This window comes from Hydra viridissima, unplaced genomic scaffold, assembly GCF_058129835.1.
Source record: "Hydra viridissima isolate aposymbiotic clone 2 unplaced genomic scaffold, HvirCarnegie_v1 scaffold_6, whole genome shotgun sequence".
Taxonomy (NCBI): Eukaryota; Metazoa; Cnidaria; class Hydrozoa; order Anthoathecata; family Hydridae; genus Hydra; species Hydra viridissima.
The window spans coordinates 14,509,684-14,529,187 of NW_028324305.1; the positions used below are offsets into that span (position 1 = coordinate 14,509,684).

The 19,504-nt window shown below is 31.0% G+C and overlaps 2 protein-coding genes and 1 pseudogene across 4 annotated transcripts; all 3 read right to left on the reverse strand.

Annotated features, from left to right (window-relative positions):
- Positions 1-19,504, reverse strand: part of LOC149887157 (uncharacterized) — a 563,485-nt pseudogene that overhangs the window by 239,841 nt on the left and 304,140 nt on the right.
- LOC145190057 (uncharacterized) lies at positions 6,086-7,975 on the reverse strand. Its single transcript, XM_080066812.2, has 2 exons — positions 7,386-7,975; positions 6,086-7,245 (listed from the first exon to the last, which is right to left on the reverse strand). Exons 1-2 carry the CDS (start codon positions 7,867-7,869, stop codon positions 6,119-6,121), a joined length of 1,611 nt encoding a protein of 536 aa, XP_079922938.2. The 5' UTR covers positions 7,870-7,975; the 3' UTR covers positions 6,086-6,118.
- LOC145190480 (uncharacterized) lies at positions 8,415-15,992 on the reverse strand. Of its 3 annotated transcripts, XM_090090853.1 has the most exons (8): positions 15,816-15,936; positions 14,751-14,864; positions 11,878-11,997; positions 11,513-11,759; positions 11,065-11,218; positions 10,696-10,913; positions 10,022-10,159; positions 8,415-9,257 (listed from the first exon to the last, which is right to left on the reverse strand). In XM_090090853.1, exons 3-8 carry the CDS (start codon positions 11,920-11,922, stop codon positions 8,791-8,793), a joined length of 1,269 nt encoding a protein of 422 aa, XP_089946979.1. In that variant the 5' UTR covers positions 11,923-11,997; positions 14,751-14,864; positions 15,816-15,936; the 3' UTR covers positions 8,415-8,790. The 3 variants fall into 3 exon arrangements, with proteins under 3 accessions (XP_089946979.1, XP_089946978.1, XP_089946980.1); XM_090090852.1 differs by lacking the exon at positions 14,751-14,864 and having other exon boundaries at positions 15,816-15,992; XM_090090854.1 differs by lacking the exons at positions 14,751-14,864; positions 15,816-15,936 and adding an exon at positions 13,878-14,732.

Below are 19,504 nucleotides of genomic sequence, written 5' to 3' on the forward strand. Positions count from 1 at the left end.
TAATAGTGTATCTTTAATATTCTAGAAATATCTTTGGGCAAACTACAACCACATGTTTACATCATTTTATTATTTGTAAATTAGAGCTTGACATATCGAATTCCTGACAAATTTTTGGCGAGTTGTGAAAAAAAAAATTTATTGTGAGCGAAAACGTAATCCTAAATTATTTTTCTTGCTTCAATTGTCGCTTTTTCTATCAAAGCACCCAAGTCGAACAATGCGCCAGACAACTCAAAAAAAGATAAGAAAACAACTCACTGAGTTTGAAAAGGGCCAAATTGTGGCATGGCATGAAAGTGGATACACTGACCATGAAATTGGAAAAAAATTGAATCGGTGATGCACTACAATTCGAAGATTTTTGTTCAAGTATTATTTGACGGGAAGTTTTAAACGCAAAGAGGGGAGCGGAAGAAGGCGTAAAACAACTGCCAGAGAGGACAGATTAATTGTAAGAGAGGTTCAAAAGAATAGAAAGATAACAGCGGCTGAAATAAAGAAAAATTTTAAACTGGATGTTGACGAACGGACGGTTCTTCGAAGGATCCATTCTATTGGGAAATTTAATCTTACTGGAGCGTTAAAAAACCATTTATTTCTGAAAGTAACCGGAAAAAAAGACTTCAATCGGCAAAGCAATATCAGAATTGGACAATCGAACAATGGAAAAATGTTTTATGGAGTGATGAGTCACCGTTTTGTTTGAGCTTCAGTGGACAGTCGCGTGTTTGGCGGTTACATAATGAACGTTACGATCCATTAGTAACACAGCCAACAGTAAAGCACGATAAAAAAGTGAATGTATGGGAATGTTTTACTTCATCGGGTGTTGGTCGTTTGTATAAAATTCCTGGTATTATGGACAGTAAAATGTACAAACAAATCTTAATTCATCAACTGATACCTAGTGCAAATGAGCTCTTTAAAGATAAAAGTTGGGTCTTTCAGCAAGATAATGACCCGAAACATACGGCAAACAATGTGAAAAATTATTTGAAGAACAAAAAATTAGTGGTTCTTTCTTGGCCAGCTAAAAGTCCTGATCTGAACCCTATCGAGAATCTCTGGAGTAGACAAGAGCTCCAAAAATTGAAGAAGAGTTGTTTCAAATTCTTCAAAATCAATGGAAGAACATTTCTGGGGAACTCTTACAATCACTTGTTGAGAGTATGCCTCGTTGGTGCAAGGCAGTGATCAAAAGCCGTGGCTTCACCACAAAGTATTAGTTTGGTCTATTTCGTTATTTCAATAAAAATTCTCAAATTTTCGTCATTTTTTTCTTGTTTTTTTTTTCTATCTAAGAATCAATGCACCAAATAAAAATTTTTTGTTTATTTTTTTCTATATCAGTTGTAGAAATTTAGTTGAGTTCTCTTGCATGTCTGTCTAAGCTTTTTTTTGTCGGACACTGTACCTTTGGTAATTTTTTGTTGTATCCTATCAGGCTGAGCAAAAAAGTGACTATGGGCATAAACTTACTCACTGATAAGTACCGAAAGTTGTGACAAATGTACAGAATTGCTTAGACTTTGCTCATAATTCTGTGAAAATAGTAATTGTACTTTCCAACTTACTGTTTACCGAAAAAAGTTGCCTCTATTCTGTCTGATACATACGTTGATACATTCAGTTTCAAAGTGTCTCTTGTACAAATTTGGTTATACTCGGTTAAAACATTTAGTTTTCTCTAAAACACAGTGTCTACAATTATGTTTCGATTAAAAACATGTGATAACACTGCTGATCATCTGGAGCAGGATTGTTTTTATTCAATTATGTATTTGAGAATAAAGTAATGAGAACCTCTTTTTGTATCTATCTCATGTTAAATGTATCAGTTTTGTGTGGTGAAATAATTTTATCACCAATTTTATTAAAAAGTGAAGTTTTTTTACAACTTGTTTCAGTACTAAATTTACAATTATCTCTACGAAAATATAGAAAGAGCTTGAAGTTCGACACGATGGTAGAATTTAACCAGCGGCTACATGTAACGCAAGAAAATGTAAAGTAAGTGTTGAAAAATAGAAAAGACTATGGCCAAGAAAAAGATTTCAGCTAAGAGTTCATCTACTTTGCCTATTTGTCAGCAGAATAATTTCAAATGTAAAATACTGATTGTGCAAGACACACGCAAGTTTCATCAGCCTTTACAAAACAAAATGTAAACTTGACAACCACAATAAGATTATTATACTGCTCTAAAAGAATGCTATCTAAGAAGGCAGCTGTAAAAATGTTAAAACTTTATTTCTTTTAGAATCCTATTATTGTAGGATTCATCTATGCTGGAGAGTTTAATTACAAAGCCAATTGAAAATTTCTTCCCTTTCACAAAGAATAAAATAAGTCAACAAAGAATCATCTTATTGTAGAGAATGAATTTTTAAGGTGTATTTTTGCATCACCACCAACTAACCAATGTTTAAAATGTCTCCAGTTTAAAGAAAAAAAAAAAAAAAGGTTGAAAACTGGAGAGAATTGCAAAGTTGTAAACGACCTGCACAAAATGACATCAAACTCTTTTTACCTTTTACTCAAGCAAAAAAAAGAAAAAAAAGAAAAGTTAAATAACTTTAAGCTTTGACTGCCAAAAAAATTTGGTGCTTACCAAAAATTATAGAGTGAACACTTTATTACAGTCGTCAATTTCAGCTGTATAGTTTTACTGTTTTTTGAAGGTCTAAAGAAAAACTTATTAAGGATAAGGTAACAACTTTTGACTGAAGCAGAAAAATTTCAATTTTTCTGCTTCAGTCAAAAAATTTTTCTTCAATTTTTATATCATAAGCTTTGTAAAAAGAATACGCAAGGAGATAATTTTGTTCGCCCTTTTTGCGGATAGGACTTGTGGCTTAAACAAAAAATAACTATTAATGTTTATGTTTAATATTTAAAAGCTGTGTTTCTAAGAACATAAAAGGAATCAAGTTTTTTTCCAATTGCAGAGGACCCGATCGAGTATTTAGTCTTATTGAAATAGATTAAAAAAAAATTGAAACAATAGTACAGCCTAAGAATTGTTTTAATATTTTAGAAAATAATTTCTTCTGATTTAGGTTTGTCTACAATAAGCCCCATATGTTTTTTAAACTTCTGCTTGATTTTTTCTTAACGTCGTTGCACATTTATCTTCGTCACTTCCAATTACCTTTTTTTTTTATAGCCAAACAATGGCTAATGCGTAACAACCACTCATAAATACAAACCCACTTATGCTAAGAAAACAAGCACTCATAAATACGAACCCCCTTTCATGCTAAGAAAACAAACAAAAATTCTAATGTTCATTTTTAAACAACTAAGTTTTTTAATTCACCTTTGACTGACACACGTAATTAATAATGTTGATAACGTGTGTCAGTCAAACCATTGCATTATTTTCCATTAATCATTGAGAGTATCATCTGTAATCAAAATATACTCAACTGAAGAGTATCACAATCTTTTCGACTTAGACTATGATAAGATGGAAACACTTGATGTCCTTTCTTTAATGATCATCAATGCGTCTGTTTATAAGAATGGCGAGTACATTTAGAGTCGACGTAATAAGCTAATGCATCGTCACTATTCAACTGCCTGCCACCACAAATAATATCAATTAACTTCGTTTTTTCTGATGATTCCGAACTGTTCTAATTAAAATAGCTAGATTTCTGTGATCCCACCAAACAATATGCTACTTCAGCTGCTGTGGTCAAATCAGTGACACTTTACGAAAAAATGAACACAAAAAATCTGATAAACGAAAATCTTATTTCTTTTTGCTTATATTTCCTCCATTCTTCAAATAATTTCCATTTTTCAAAAAAATATTCCTTTTTTTTTTTAATACAAAAAACAGTTTACTTTAAAAAATTAAAAAACGAAAAAAAATATTACAACTTTAATGTAGTTTTAAGACATGCTCTTCTACACATTGTTTCTTCTTTTTAATAAAATGATTAATTAGTGCTTACCCTTTAAAGTAAAATTTTTTTCTTTACTGTAACTTGGAATTTTCAATCATAATTAATACATCAAGTTGTTACCAATGAGAGATCGCTATTGTGAAAATATCATCAATAAGTTGGATTCATCGAACTGACTTTTGTCCACTTAGCTTGTATACAGCAATTCACTGTGCGACGGGTCAAAAATATTTTTGAACAAGCTTAATTTACAAAATCTCTTGAAATACAAAAAATCTTTTCTACAGGATAAACGATTTAAAATTGATAAGCAGTTAAAAAATGGGTAAAATGTTAAATGTTGAAAATACTATTTTCAATTCTAAGTCGGCAAAAATGCTACAAATAAACTTTGCAATCAAATTTTAGAACGAGCAATTAATCCACTACCCAATCATTACTGAGATCCTGCACATCATAGTTATTTAATTGAGGACTGAAAAAGTCAGTAATCATGGCTCTATAGCGGTCACCATTGACTGTAACGGCCTGTATCATTTTTGAAGAAGTACGGACCAATGATTCCACCAGCTAATAAAGCACACCAAACAGTAAGTTTTTTGTATATAACGGTGTTTCAACATACACTTGAGGATTATCTTCACTCCAAATACGGCAGTTTTGTTTCTTGACGTAGCCATTCAAACAAAAGTGAGCTTCATCGCCAAACAAAATTCGCCTATGAAAATCTACGCCTTGCTAGGTGATCGTGTGGCTTCATTTCTTTCGCGAGTTAGATTTTGTATGCACATAAACCAAGATCTTTCTGAAAAGTTTTCCATAAAGTGAATGGACACATATCCAATTGCTATGCACGATGACGGATAGACTGATTCGGGTCTTCCTCTATGCTACGCTCTACAGCAGCAACAACTTCTTCTGTACGCAATGTACGACGTTTCTATGGATACGTATTATCATTTAGAGTAAACGTGGTGCGAAAACGTTCAATAGTTAATCGAATTAATTGCTCTGATGGACGATTAAGTTGACCATAAATTGGACGTAGTGCGCAATGCGTATTTCGAACAGAACCATGATTTTCAAAATAAATTTGCACAATTCGGAAGCGTTGTTCAGGCGTCAGTCTATTCATGCTGAAATGTCAAGCCAAGCTAAACATAAATTACTTAACAACTGTCAAAATGGCTGCCAGTTAAAAAGTGTAGGTGACTTAGATTTCTATACCTCTAAAAAAAACATCCTTTAATTTCTTCGTTTAACAGATATTCATTAAGAACAGTAAATAATTGATGATTATCCGATTGTTACTTCCCAAACGTTCATATGTTTTTTAATTAAGGACAAAACTCTTTTTAAATTTAAATTTCTCTCAGGATTACAAGAAATCTACCCCAATCCGCTCCCCCCACCTCCCCTCCTAAACTTTGAATAACTTTTAAGTGAAATAAATGTTCTTATTAAAAAGAAAACTTTGATAGAGAGCACCATAATGGAAAAACAATCGCAACCCAAATTTCAAAATTGATTATTGCGAATTCAGAAAAAATTGACTGCAATTTATACCCTGTGGTCTCCATTTATGTCTTTGCTCCCTCACCCCACCCTAACTCCCCTGTGTCACCCCAACCCACCCCCTATCCCACCTCTATGCCATCCTATCCCACCCCTATGCCACCCTATCCCACCCCAACCCACACTATCCCACCACAACTTACCCCAACCCACCTTCTATCCCAACCCATATCCCACCCCTTATCCCACCCCCTATCCCGCCCCTTATCCCACCCCTATCCCACCACTTATCCTACCCCCTCAACTTTTTTTTGTCTAAAAACAAAAAGATTTAAATAGCAGCCAATTTTTGTTACCAAATTACGTTATACGCCAATATGTAAGTGCGCGGCAATTTTTTTTACTTTGCGATATAGCTACTTAGTCATGCAAGTACTTTGATAAAAATGAACAAGGTGTGGTACTTGAAATTTTTTTTCATAGTATGCGTCGAAGCCTATCAACTTGACTATTCATAGCCTTTGATTATTTTTTTTGGAGGAGAAGGGGATATGCCTCTGCACTTCGTGCTAAGGGGCTGCCTAAAAAACTTTTCTTTATTTATTAAAAATCTTTAAGATATGGCTTAAGTGGGGAGATGAACTTTTGGATTAGAAAATAAATAAATAAAATTAATACTTCAATAATTAACATGAGCGTTTCCTGCAACAACCTCTGTAGTCGTTTTTTCGTTTGTCTCTCTTTGAAGAAATGGTTTTAATCATATTACGCCGTTTTAACCATTTACTTTTACTTCTCATTAACATCTTCCTTGACAAAACGGTTTTGTTTTGTCTTCCTTGATTCGTTTTTTTAGGACCAAACTCTCGTTGTTCTTTTGAAACTTTTTCATTGCTTATGTTTGAGCATGTAGCATAAGCAGCAATCATCACGGCAACTCCGATTATATTATCGCTCAATGACCGTATAACTTTTGGAACTTCGGCTGTCACTTTTTTATTAGCTTTAACATTGCAAATATCAATTTCGAAGACATCAATTGTTTTTTTTAACGACGTTAGTAAGTTTGTTTTTGGGAGCGAATTGTTAAAACCATTATCATCCACTTGGATGTTCATGCGAACCATCCATTCAGGTAGAGCATTTTCTTCACTAAGCTTTAGGTTTTTTATGGGAGACTTATACTTAAACACATCAATAGCTTTCATCCAATCAGGTAAATGGTGCTGATGTGTTGCAACTGGTGATTGATTGATGTCATACACGTCTATAGCACTCAACCAATCAGGTATTTTATCATTGTCTTCATACACGTCTATAGCGCTCAACCAATCAGGTATTTTATCATTGTCTTCCTCTCTCATCCAACAATCTACTGATTCACTTTGTAGTTTTGAATTAAACAGTGTAATATCGATATCCTGCATCCAACTGGGAAGTTCCTGATTGCCTTCTTTCTTCTTTGGAAAATCTTCAAGAAGATCGATTCTTTGCATCCATTTAGGGAATATTTTTACCAATTCTGTTTTCTGAATTTCATCAGTCAAAGCTAAACTAGGATTATTCTCCACTTGATGTCCCGAATGGTATTCCAAGAATAAAGGCTGTTTTCCTTCTATATAAAATACTTTTTTTTTATACTCAATTGCCAATACTGCCTCCTTCCAATCAATAGATTCAGGTGAAGCAATGTTCCATTCCAAAGCCAAAGGCATTTTTTTCCATTCAATAGCTAATAACCTTGATTTCCACTCGTTCTTCCATTTAGCATATGACCTTCGCATTATCGAACGCGCATCACCGTCCCCGAAGTCTAAAACAATAAGTTGCAATTCAATGAGACATTTTAAAAGAAAGTTTTACAAATGTATAAAATACTGTTGAGTTTTTTTCACAACTTCAATGTCACTATAAGAAGAAAAGAAACGACGAAAAAGAAAAAGAAAATGATACCTGACTTTTTTTTGTCAGCTTTTGATGAATTCTTACGGTATTTTTGAACAAAAGATGTTTCTCCTATAATCTTAGCAAAGTTGTTAATCGTTGTAAGCAAAAAACAGCTATTGATAAACGAGTCTTTTGAGGGGGTTACTGAAAGTGAGTGTTTACGTTTGCACATGTTGTTTAAATTCAAAGAAATATATCGGTACTTTTGCTCATGCTGTGAATAAAGTGCTGCATCAGCATAAAGTGATTTTGAAAAGATTAAGCTTGATAAATTCTCAAGAGCAGCCCGGTGTCCGCGATTTTTTTTCAAATTTTGAGAGCAAGACATGTGTTGATTACGCAATTCTTCACTAGTTTGAATATATATTTCTTGATTGTTATCTTCTTTGATTACTTCAATCCATGTCCAATCGGCCGTAGACACATCTTTATCAGCGTGCACTACGGTCTCTTTTGATCCAATAAACCAGGAAGCCATCCATGAATACATTTTTATAATCAAAAGAAGCAGGTGGAATAAAAGTGCGTTGTTGTTGTAATGTGCAAACGGCAACTAAACTTTAAATGACTTTTAAAGCAATTTGACGTCAAACAATGATTCCAAGGCGACTTTTAGGGTCCAGTGCTCTCAGGTCAAATCTTATCATGTCCGAGTTTCATGTTTAGCTTTAAAGACTGTTTTTAATTTTGTTTAAACGTTCAAATGTATTTACTTTTTATTTTTTTGAAACAATTTTAATATTTATTTAATTTAAGAAAAGTTTTGATATTGTTCTTTCAAAATCACGAGGCTTCTTCTTATTCTTTTTTTTTTTATTTAAGAAAAAAAAAGAAGCCTCATAATACACGAGTGCAAGAATGCAATGGCATCTAGTAACTTTACAGAGGTTTTTATCCTTTTGAGTGTCACATGATTAGGATACACTATAAATGGAAGTTGTTAAAATAACCTGTATTTTATCTAATTTGATGAATATAAGTTTACAAAAAATTAAGTAGAGGTTAAGTAGGGAGGAATTAAAGTTTATAAAATAATTTTAGCGTTAATCTAATGTATGAAAACTTGAAACTGTATCTACAATTAGTGGTTAAATTTACATCGTTTAAAGAAAAGATTTCTTCTGTTTTTGTTGTTGTTGCTGTTGTTGTTCCATGCTACAGCATTTTTTTCGGTAAAATTTTTGTTCTTTAGTTGGTCGTTGTTGGATGTTGAATTTTTGTTATTAGTTTAATATTCGGAAAACGGTAACTTTTTTTTTTTACTGAAATGTGATTGGTGTTTCAGTTTTGTTCTCTTTATAGATTTAAAATAACCGGAAGAAACACTTTTATTATTTCTTGCAAGTTTAATCAGCGTCCGAACACTGATAGCAATTTTTAAAGTCGATCAATCTTTATTTTAACATGAAAATTATTTCAATCCAAGAAACCTTTTAGTAAAAATATCGTCGTCGTTTGCAAGATGCAATTTTTTAATGAACTCCCCTGAGAAGCATTTGACATTAATTGGCCAATCACAAACTGTTTCTTTTGAGTTAAATAATAAACCCGACGGACATTCTTTAATTACTGGCAAGCCATTTGTGCAAATAACAAACGAGTAGCAATTGTCAGGGTAAGGATATTGACCGTCCATTCTTCGGCTGCAGAATGATGAATTTAATTTCGCGCGTCTTTTGAAATTAAGTTCATTTATCTGCCTAAAAGTAGCGTTATTATGTGTTGAGTTTTGTCTGGAAATATACTCGCTTTTGTTGTTTGATTTCTCTTCGACGGATTGATACTCGATTTCTTTAGAGACACTTTTCTCCATTAATTTTCGGACGGCTTCGTTTGAAAGATTTGTTTCAGCAAACTTACCGTTAAGGACGTTGAACTCTGTGCGAAAAAAAAATAAATAAATAAAACAAATGATATTTCGATAGATTTAAATAATTACAAAGATCTTTAGAAGACATTTAATTTTCTTTGGATGTTTTCTAGTTTCCGTATTTCGTTCTTACTTTTTTCTTATTTTCATTTTTATTTTTATATGTTTTAACATCTTCATATGTATGTTTCTTACATATTTATTGAAGAACGTATCATTAGTGTCAACAAACCAAGCTGTTATACGACAATTAGATCAACCAATTAGGTTAATCTTTTTGAAATTTGAAAGTTTGTCAAAATGTAGAAAATGCCGTATTTTGAATAAGACCTTTTCTAGAAGTTAAAATTCAAGAAATTAAACAATCAAACATGCTAATAAAATACTGAAAGATTTTTCAGGCAAAATTTAATATTCGGTTTACAGTGAATCACGAACTCTGATAACATCTTTATTACCCACACTGAAGCGATATTAAAAAAAAGACTTTGCAATTCGAAGAATTTCTGACTCTTTTAATGTTAAAGTCATTTTTTTTTGGTTACTTAGCTTTTTCAATTTACATTGTTTCAGAATGTTATTTTCAAAAGAATGAAAATATTATTTTATTAGTAAATGAGTTAATCATTATTTAAGCAACCACGTGTTACCTTTTCAGTATAATTTTTTTAATGATAAACTATACAAAAATCTCCTATTTTTTTTACTAATGAACTAAAATAATGTTCAAATCCCCAAAGGAAAACAGGGAATCGTAGCTTTAAAACGTTACCTTTAAAATTATTTCGTTTGTGTTCCTTGGATTTCCCATTACCGACATGGGATAAAAAATCGTCTGTCAATTTGTTGGTTTTTTCTTCCACTTCGAATTGTACAAAACATTTCAACTTCGGCAAGAAGTTTAAATTCACTAGGAAATAAAATATAAAGTTTTCATGAACATATTCAAACATTTATAGCAGGAATTTATTTTAATCCTTTCGATACATTTGACAAGTGAGACTTGTCATCGATATGAATAACCAAATTTACAGATGACGAATCTGACTCGTCGTAGGAATTTAACATATGCATGGTATTTTTCTTGCAGTAATGTGCATGGGGATACGTTGCACGAAAACACTTTTTTATCGATTTATATTGTGTGAGGAAATCTTTTTAACTGTAAAAAAACTTGAGTGAAAAATATACATTATACATTTTTAGATCAAATAAGAATTTTTTTTTAAGAATTCAAAGTTGGAAAACATAAAATTAAACAATAATCTATAAACAAAAAAAACAAAAAACAAAAAAAACAAAAAAAAAACAAAAACAAAACATTAAACAAAAAACAAGGAAAGAAAAGATTTATTTGTAATTGTTACATGTTTTAGCAATCATCAGCAATGGCATTCTAAGCAATGCAAGCAAACATTTTCTAGTTCTAACATCTGAAATTCTTACTTGAATTCATCGATGAAAATTGCGCTGGAATAGTTTGTTCTGAAGGACTTTCTACTGTGAAACCTAACAGCTCCCCAGTAACTGATGTTGCGCGTGCCTTCATTGGGAAAGAGTAAATGTTATTCTTTGGAAGAGGAAGGCTGTAGAAATTGTTCTCAGTTCTGTCTAAGCATTTCCAAGCGTCATCTTGAAACATCTCCATGGCGACAATCGGTAACCTAGAAAAACGATTAGGAGACATAAAAGCTTCAGATGAAAAGTTACTTTAAAAAAACCGGACTCCGTAGCTTTGGTTTATTTTAACAGATAGATTCTGCTAACTAAATATTTTTAAGTCAAGTAAGTGAAGAAATATAATCGGCAACATACCTTGTATTCTTAAGTTGAATTTCCATTTTCCGATCTGCACAATTATTTATCTTCACTCTGAGCAATCCATTAGACCCAGTTAACTGTGGACATTCAATTGCTTCATAAATTACGTCGTGTATACCATCACCATCCTTGTACATTCTTATATCTCCTAAAATAATGTTTGGAGCATCTATGGATAAATCCAAGTTTTGGTTTCCTATCGTTTATTAAATATTTTTTTCATTTAACTTTTTTCTTATTCTCTTCAAGTTCAATTTTAAAATTTTATTTTCCAAGTTTAGTAATAAAAAAAGTGAAATTGAATAAAATTGAAAAAATGAATCAAATTGAATAAATAAAATCGAATCAAAATAAAATTAAAATAAAATTGAGAAAAAAAAAAAAAAAAATGAAGATAGGTAAGTCTTATGTTAACAAACATTGATAATAAAAAATTTCTTACCAATATTGCAATGCGAACATTCGTCAACCACTGTCGCGAAATAAGTCTTGTCAGCATCGTATGAAAAACCGCTTCGCTTAGTTTCATACCTAGGACTAATTTTTAAGCAACTCCCACACATAATTGACGAAATAAAATCATATGGACCTACAGCAACTGGAACCCAGCCATACATATTTTGAATAGGTGGTAATGGATCTAGTTGGCATGCTGTCACGCCAATGGGATATTCGCCCATAAAACTCAGCTAAATAATAATGTTTATCATTTAGTTACGTACTTTGACCGTCAAATCATTTGTAGTAAAATAAAGATCATAAAAATAGTCGAGAAGAAATGTTTTCATAAATGTCTCATCGACTTGCCTTTCCTGTATATCTTTTTGTGAACCGGTCTTTTAGTTGCTGCATGTCATGCGGGGTGGTTCTTCGTTCGTTGATAATACCACACCGTTGCACTAGTTCATCGCCAATGTCGATAACGCTCTGTGAAACCAGACACCGTTATGAAGGAAAAAAAATGCCACATGATTATTTTAACTTAAACATTATCAAAAAGCAAATAAAACTTTGAGTAATCAGAGATAGATAATAGAATACGTTGAAATCAAAAATATATAAAAAATTCTATTATCTATCTTTGAGTAATTAGAGATAGATAATAGAATACGTTGAAATCAAATACAGTGGCGAGCAAAATAATAGGTGCGAACCAAAAAACTAACAAATACGAGAATATCTTTGAAACAAATAAAATAAAAATTTGAATTTTTATTAGAACTTTTATTTTATTACATAAATAAACAGAAATTAATAAATATTAAGTTATTAAATATATATAATATATTTTAATTTAAAAAAAATAAATTCCACACCGAGCAAAATAATAGGTGTAAAATAAAAAATGAAGATGGAGGTCAATAGGGTTGCAAATTATTAATATTTTGTTGCATACCCTTTATTTTTTAATACTTCCGTGCATCTTGACGGCATTGAATCCACTAGTTTTCTGCAAACTTCTACAGGAATGCTGTACCAAGCCTCCTGGAGCATCATCCACAGTTCATTTCTATTTTTTGGATTTTGTCCTGAAATTTTAAGTTTTAACTGGCTCCATAAATTTTCAATAGGATTTAGATCCGGTGACTGAGGTGGCCATTCTAAAACTTTTACATTATTGGTCGTAAACCACTCTTTCGCAACTTTGGATGTATGTTTTGGGTCGCAGTCCTGTTGGAAATGCCAAATTATCGGCATATTTTCTTCGGCAAATGGCAACATGACATTATTTAGTATGTCTACGTATGTATATTGGGTCAAAATATCTTTGATCCAAAAAAGTGGCCCCACACCGTACCAGGAAAAGCAACCCCACACCATTATATTTCCTCCGCCGTGTTTCACTGTTTTCGCAGTGAAGCGAGGTGAAAGTTCTTGCTTTGATGGTCATCTTACATACTGTTTTCCATCAGAATTAAATAAATTAATCTTAGTTTCATCACTCCACAAAATATTACGCCATTTTTTGGTCATATCTGGTCCCCGCCAAGCAATATGAATTTTTGCAAAAATTTTTCTTTTCATAATGTTCTTTCTACCAAGTAATGGTACTTTCCTCGGAGTTCGAGCTGGCAACTTACTTTCTAAAAGCCTTCTTCTAACTGTCCAAACACTAATATTTTCATTAATTTCATTTAAAATTTTTGTTGCTGGCTTGAATGGGTCTTTTTTTGAAATAATTGTAATGTGATCATCCGTACGCTGACACGTTTTGCGTGGTCTTCCTCTATTCTCACGTGATTTTTCTGGTTTTAAGGCATTTGTAACTTTATTTTGAGAACATCCCATCGTAACTGAAATTTCCTTGTAAGTTTTTCCTTGTTTTCTTAAATTTCTAATAAGTTTTCTTTCTATCGCTGTGCAATGTTTTCCTCGTCCCATTTTATATCTAATTCTAATTCAATACAAATATGAAATGTTATTATTTTATATAAGTTGCATAAATATTGACCTTACCTTTATATCAACAACAAATAAAAATAATAAAATGTTTTTAATCTTACAGCAAACAGGTTAAAATAAGCACACACCTATTATTTTGCTCCACCAAATTTGTAGGTTAAATATATAAATAGGGTATTCCCCTCATAAATTTGTAAGAAATTGGAAATATACTGCTCTCTGTTATAATGAAATAAGCATAGTTTGTGTAGCAATCAGTTCCTAGATGTCACTTTATAAAATATACTGTAAAATGTCAATTTAAGTGAAATTTATTATTCACACCTATTATTTTGCTCGCCACTGTATATATATATATATATATATATATATATATATATATATAAAATGATAAGAAAACTCACTTTACTAATAAGTAGGTATTTTGTTTAATAAATTATATTTTGGCGAGAGTTAAAGGCAAACTAACGTAAGCAACCTCCGTTCTTATATCAAGTTGCCGGCCGGCCGAATTATTGCCGCTGAACAGCTTATCTTATGTAACGGTTATAAGAACTGTTACATCAACTTTTTAGATGTTACAGTTATTTAAAGTATCATTCAGTTTTATAGTCGCACCAATGTTTTGGTTGAAATTCATATTTAAATTCAAAATTACGTGGTATAATTCGTGTATCACATGATGGGAAAAATATTACGTTAGAAAGAGGATATCATTAGAAATTAACAATAAATTCGAGAAATATCAAGAAATTGATGTCTCATTTCTATGGAACATATGTAATTTTTTACAAAAACAGCATAAAAATTCAACGTTTTTTTTGTTTTAATATTTTGTTACTGCTTCTTTGCATTTAATACGATAAACTTCTGTCGGCATACTTCCAATTTAATTTTGCAAATCTTCAGTTTCCATAGTTTCCCAACAATCAGAAATAGCTACTTTCAGGGCATCTACGCTATCAAATTACTTTTTAGTTAAAATTTGTCTCACAATGATAACCCACACATTTTTAATAGGATTTAGATCAGAACTTGGATCTGACCTACACGTCAAATTGATTTTCTTAGTTTTTAGCCATGCTTTCATCTCCATATATAACTTGGTTTCCAGCGTTGTCTTAAAGTTGTTAAACAAATGGCGTTAGTTTTTCTAATTTACAGCGATTATTGTTCTTAAACGGAATCATGGTTAAAAACTGTGTGACGTCTCCACTTTTCTAAACTAAATTTAACTTTGCAGTTGCAGAAAAAGCTAAGCCTGACCATTAACAAACCTCTTTCAAAATTCCATGTTGAAAAATGTGTGTTTCTTTTCTCAAATCATGCCAACATCAATCCAATCCATCAGGACCATCAAAATTTAACTTCTTTTAATTCGAAAAGATTACCTAAAATTTTTTATTGGAATTAAAAAACGTTTTTCATATTTTAATATTTTCATAATAATAAACTTAATATAATCTGGTAGGATTCACATTATCAAGTTAACTGATCACCAACGATAAATTTCACGTACAAATTTTATACGATTTTTTTTGTGAATGAGTTTCAGATTAGGTGCCTTATTGATTTTAGCTCGAACAAAGTTTCGACTTTCATGAATAATTCTTACTTAATATGAGACAAAGATTTAGTTGATATATGATGCCAATCTTATTATTTCACGTCTCTCGTACACTTTACCATGTTTAAACGGATTTTTCAAGAAATATCTGAAAAGATGCTCTAATCTATTGAGTCTCCTAGCAATTTCTTACTTTTCAAATTTTTCTTCATGAAAGCCTAATGTTTTGCCCTTTTTTTATGTCGGTTAGAGCCTTTCCTCGAGACATTTTCACCAATCACTACAAATCAATTACTAGAATTGACGTCAAGTCCTAAAAACTTTATCAAAACTCACATGCGTCCATAGAAACAAGACGGATAAAAAAACTGACATGCGTCTAAAGAAACGAGGCTAAAAAGTTAATAATGAGGTTTTTTTATAAAATTAAACGAATTATCAAACAACTAAATGGTGAATTACGATTCTTTTATGACACTTATTAAACTTGTGTCAGGGAATATTTTTGATTAACTTGGAAACATTAAAAATTGAAAAATTAACTGTTGCCTATAAAACTGAAACGGTAGTGTACCTTCTAGTAAAACTAAATTCATTTTTGACCGATTAACAATTATAAAACATTAAAAATTGAAAAATTAACTGTTGCCTATAAAACTGAAACGGTAGTGTACCTTCTAGTAAAACTAAATTCATTTTTGACCGATTAACAATTATAAATGTATATTTATGTAACTGTTTATAAAATTCGGGTTACATTTATGAATTAACCTACCTCGGTGTAACTCCTTTGTATATAGACCATAAATGTGTAACATAGCAACACAATAAAATACATAATTTATAATAAGAAGTTACCCCTTGACAAAAGATTTCATCGTAGATATATTATAGCTAACTAAAGAATTGCGCTCTCAAACATCTGCAACGTGAACATTCGGTATGATGAAATGAGAGGTTTACACCTTGTTTGTTTCAGACTTTAATTCATCAAATCTCCAGCGTTGCCAGTATGGCTTAACTATGCGTTGAAAATGTCTTTATTCAAAATACACTGAAAATACACTGAAAACGTTCTATATGTATTCATGAATTATTATACAGACGGGAGTGGGGTATTTACCCCTCACCTTAATAATGGTAGCAGTTAGTCTTTATCAAATCTCTGTATCAAAAATCATCCTGCATGCGGACGGCAAATGAATAGTAAATGGCTCTATGCTTGAGTACAATAAATTCCGAGGACTATTTTGCTTTCGTTACTTTTTATTTTTTACATTTCTTTCACGTAGGAGAAATTAATGGTTAGCTGATGATATAAAAAAGTGACACAAAATAAAAAATTGGCGAAAGAAGGTAAATAAGTCCAACATTTTTCTTTCAATTTCTCATGAAATTTGATATTTGTGAATTTAATATAATTCTATTAATGTAACTTCTGTAATTCTATATATATATATATAATATATATATATATATATATATATATATATATATATATATATATATATATATATATATATATATATATATATATATATATATATATATATATATATATATATATATATATATATGTAATGCAGTCTATACACAAAAGTAATATTCATCGTCAGATTTTAAATGTCATAGTGAAAGAAGAAAATCATTGAAAAGAATTCTCCTGCTATTAAAATATCAAAATTTTACACATAGCATTTCAATCAGTAAATAACAGTTCTTGAAATGATTTTTTATTTTCAAATCCAGTTTAGTGTTACACATCATATCTTTAAAAAATATATTCAGATCTCTTTAATTTTCTTTTTAAATATAAATTTTAAAAGTTGAATTTAATGGAAAAAATAATGAATACAGAAATTTTTTTTTTAAATTTTTTACAGAGAAAAATCTTAAAAAACCGTTCTTTACATACATAGTACAGCTATTGACGAAAGTTTAAACGATTGCAGAATTTTTATCAAGTATGTTTGGTTTTTGTTTAATAAAAAAAACTGTAAAATGATGTCGAATTAATTTTTTTTATTTATTAAAGAAAAAGTAATTAGCTTTAAAATGAGTATCAACATATTATAAAAATTTTAATATTTAGTTAGAAAAAAACAATTACAAAAAATCATCTAGGAAAAATAAGAAGCACAAAAATTTAAACGAATTGCAACATTCGAACAAAAAATTAAAAAAAAAAGCAAAATTAATATTTAAAGTGTCCTCCTTTGTTTTTATAGCAAAGATAAACTCGTTTATGCATTGATTCAACTAATTTCATGCACATCACGCGAGGTACCTTCAGCCAGTACTCATTCAAAAGTTGTTTCAAATGCTGCGTTGATTAAACTTCATAGTATGTCAGTTGATTGTTGATCCAAGACCAAATATTTTCAATTGGGTTGAGATCTGGTGATCTAGGGCACCAGGGCATCACATTGAACTTTTTTTTCAAAAATATTCTTTGATTGAGTGAGCTGTGAGAGCTAAAGCTGCCTGATGATGTTGCGATAAATTTTTTGATTGTAATTGACTCATTTTGACTTTATTTAAAAATAAAAAAAATTTTCGCCCCGGATTTAACACCTGATGACTAAAAAATGAGACAACTTTAAAATTGTTATTATAGCCATAGTTACATAGCTATCAAATTTAATTTAAAATAAATTAATAAACAATTATATGATATTCAAAAATATATATTTATTGGTTTTCAATAACATCATTAAAAGCAATTCGACCTAGACAAACTGAAGTCATTGAGGCATAACGTTTTGCCACTTCCGGATCCATTTTGTTAAGACAATTCACGATACGCCGTTTGAGTTGAGGAATGGTTCTTGCTTGCCAATTAGCCTCGTAGACTAAGCGTTTCAACTGACCCCAAAAGTCCTCAATCGGTCGAGCTTCTGATACATTGGGTGGATTTTTTACCTTTGGCAGGTATTTGATGTTATTGGCATCGAGAAAAGAAACCACTTCATTTGCATAGTGCGAGCTAGCTAAATCTGGCCAGAACAAGTATTCTTCATTTTTATAATATTCATCAATGAAGGGTATTAACCGCTTGCGGAGACATCCGATGTATGCTTGTTTGTTGATTGCCTGGCTACTTTCAAAAAACATTGGTTTTGAAGTCCCTTTGGGCGATATAATCAAAGAGACTAGCACCTTTTCCTCGTACTTTTTCTTTCTTTTGAATTTGACGTCGCTAGTTGTAGATGACACGTTGCTAGAATAGAAGCCATCGTTGCCAGCCAATGTTGTATTCGCATATGTGAAATATGATTCGTCATCCAAGACAAAATCAAAATTCCTAAAATTGCGATATATATGCCGACACAAAGGTTTGATTCGAGCTAGTTGGCTTTCGCTTCGATGTGGAATCTTTTTCTTCTTGTAATATCTAATATTTATCTTGTTTTTAAGAATTTTGGATATATACGATTGGTCACAATTGAATCTTCGAGCTACTTGACGTTGTGAAACACCGTGATGATGATCAAATGCTTTTTTCAATTGGTCTATGTGCTTTTTGTCCATTTTTTCGCTTTTGGACCGCTTCCTTTTTTTCGTTAATAGCCTAAATTTTTATCTACACGTTCTAGAGCACGATACATGGTCGCTTTCAATGCTCCTTCATCTAGAAAGTGTTTTACTGTGAAGATTTTCGGCTTTTCCAGATGCGAAGTTCTAAATTGGCAAATGCGTTTTCTTAGGTCTTCTTGCAAACTTGTTTTATACGGAGCCATTTTATTTAATATTTTAAAACTATAATATAATTTTAATAGAGTATTAAATTCCCTATTAGTATACTAATTTATTTCAATTGCATGATTATGAATAGCATACATATATTGATTTAAACTTTGTCTCATTTTTTAGTCATCAGGTGTTATCAATTAATTAGCTAATAATTGATCCTAAATAAAATCGTTTAAACTTTTTTGACACCTCTTAATTTGTATCACCTACCTTTCCATGAAATTTCTGAGTAAACAGTGATGAGTCGAAACCTACTTTTTTTAATTTTATTAACAAATAACCTATATACCAAATTAGAAAAAAAACTATTTTCAAATCTATTTCCGTTAGATTTTTATTCAAGAAAAACTGAAGATTAGATCTTAAAATTCTGTAATCGTTTAAACTTTCGTGAATAGCTGTATTAAAGGAATGAAACTATTACAAACATAAATATTATTATAAAAAAATTAATTAATTATAATTATTAAAAAAAAATAAAGTACATTCTTTTTTTAGTTGCACTTAGCTTTTGGACATTTTTAATTGCACTAACCCTGTTGGCTATTAACCTATTTTTGGCATGTTAATACTGGAATATTATATAAACCCTGCTGGTATGCCTAAAGTGGCGGTAGGTTATCCCCTATGCATATGGAAGCATTATTTCTTCAAGTATAAACCTCAGCTGTCTGTTATTAAGTGAATTGGATCAACATCAGATGACGAGAG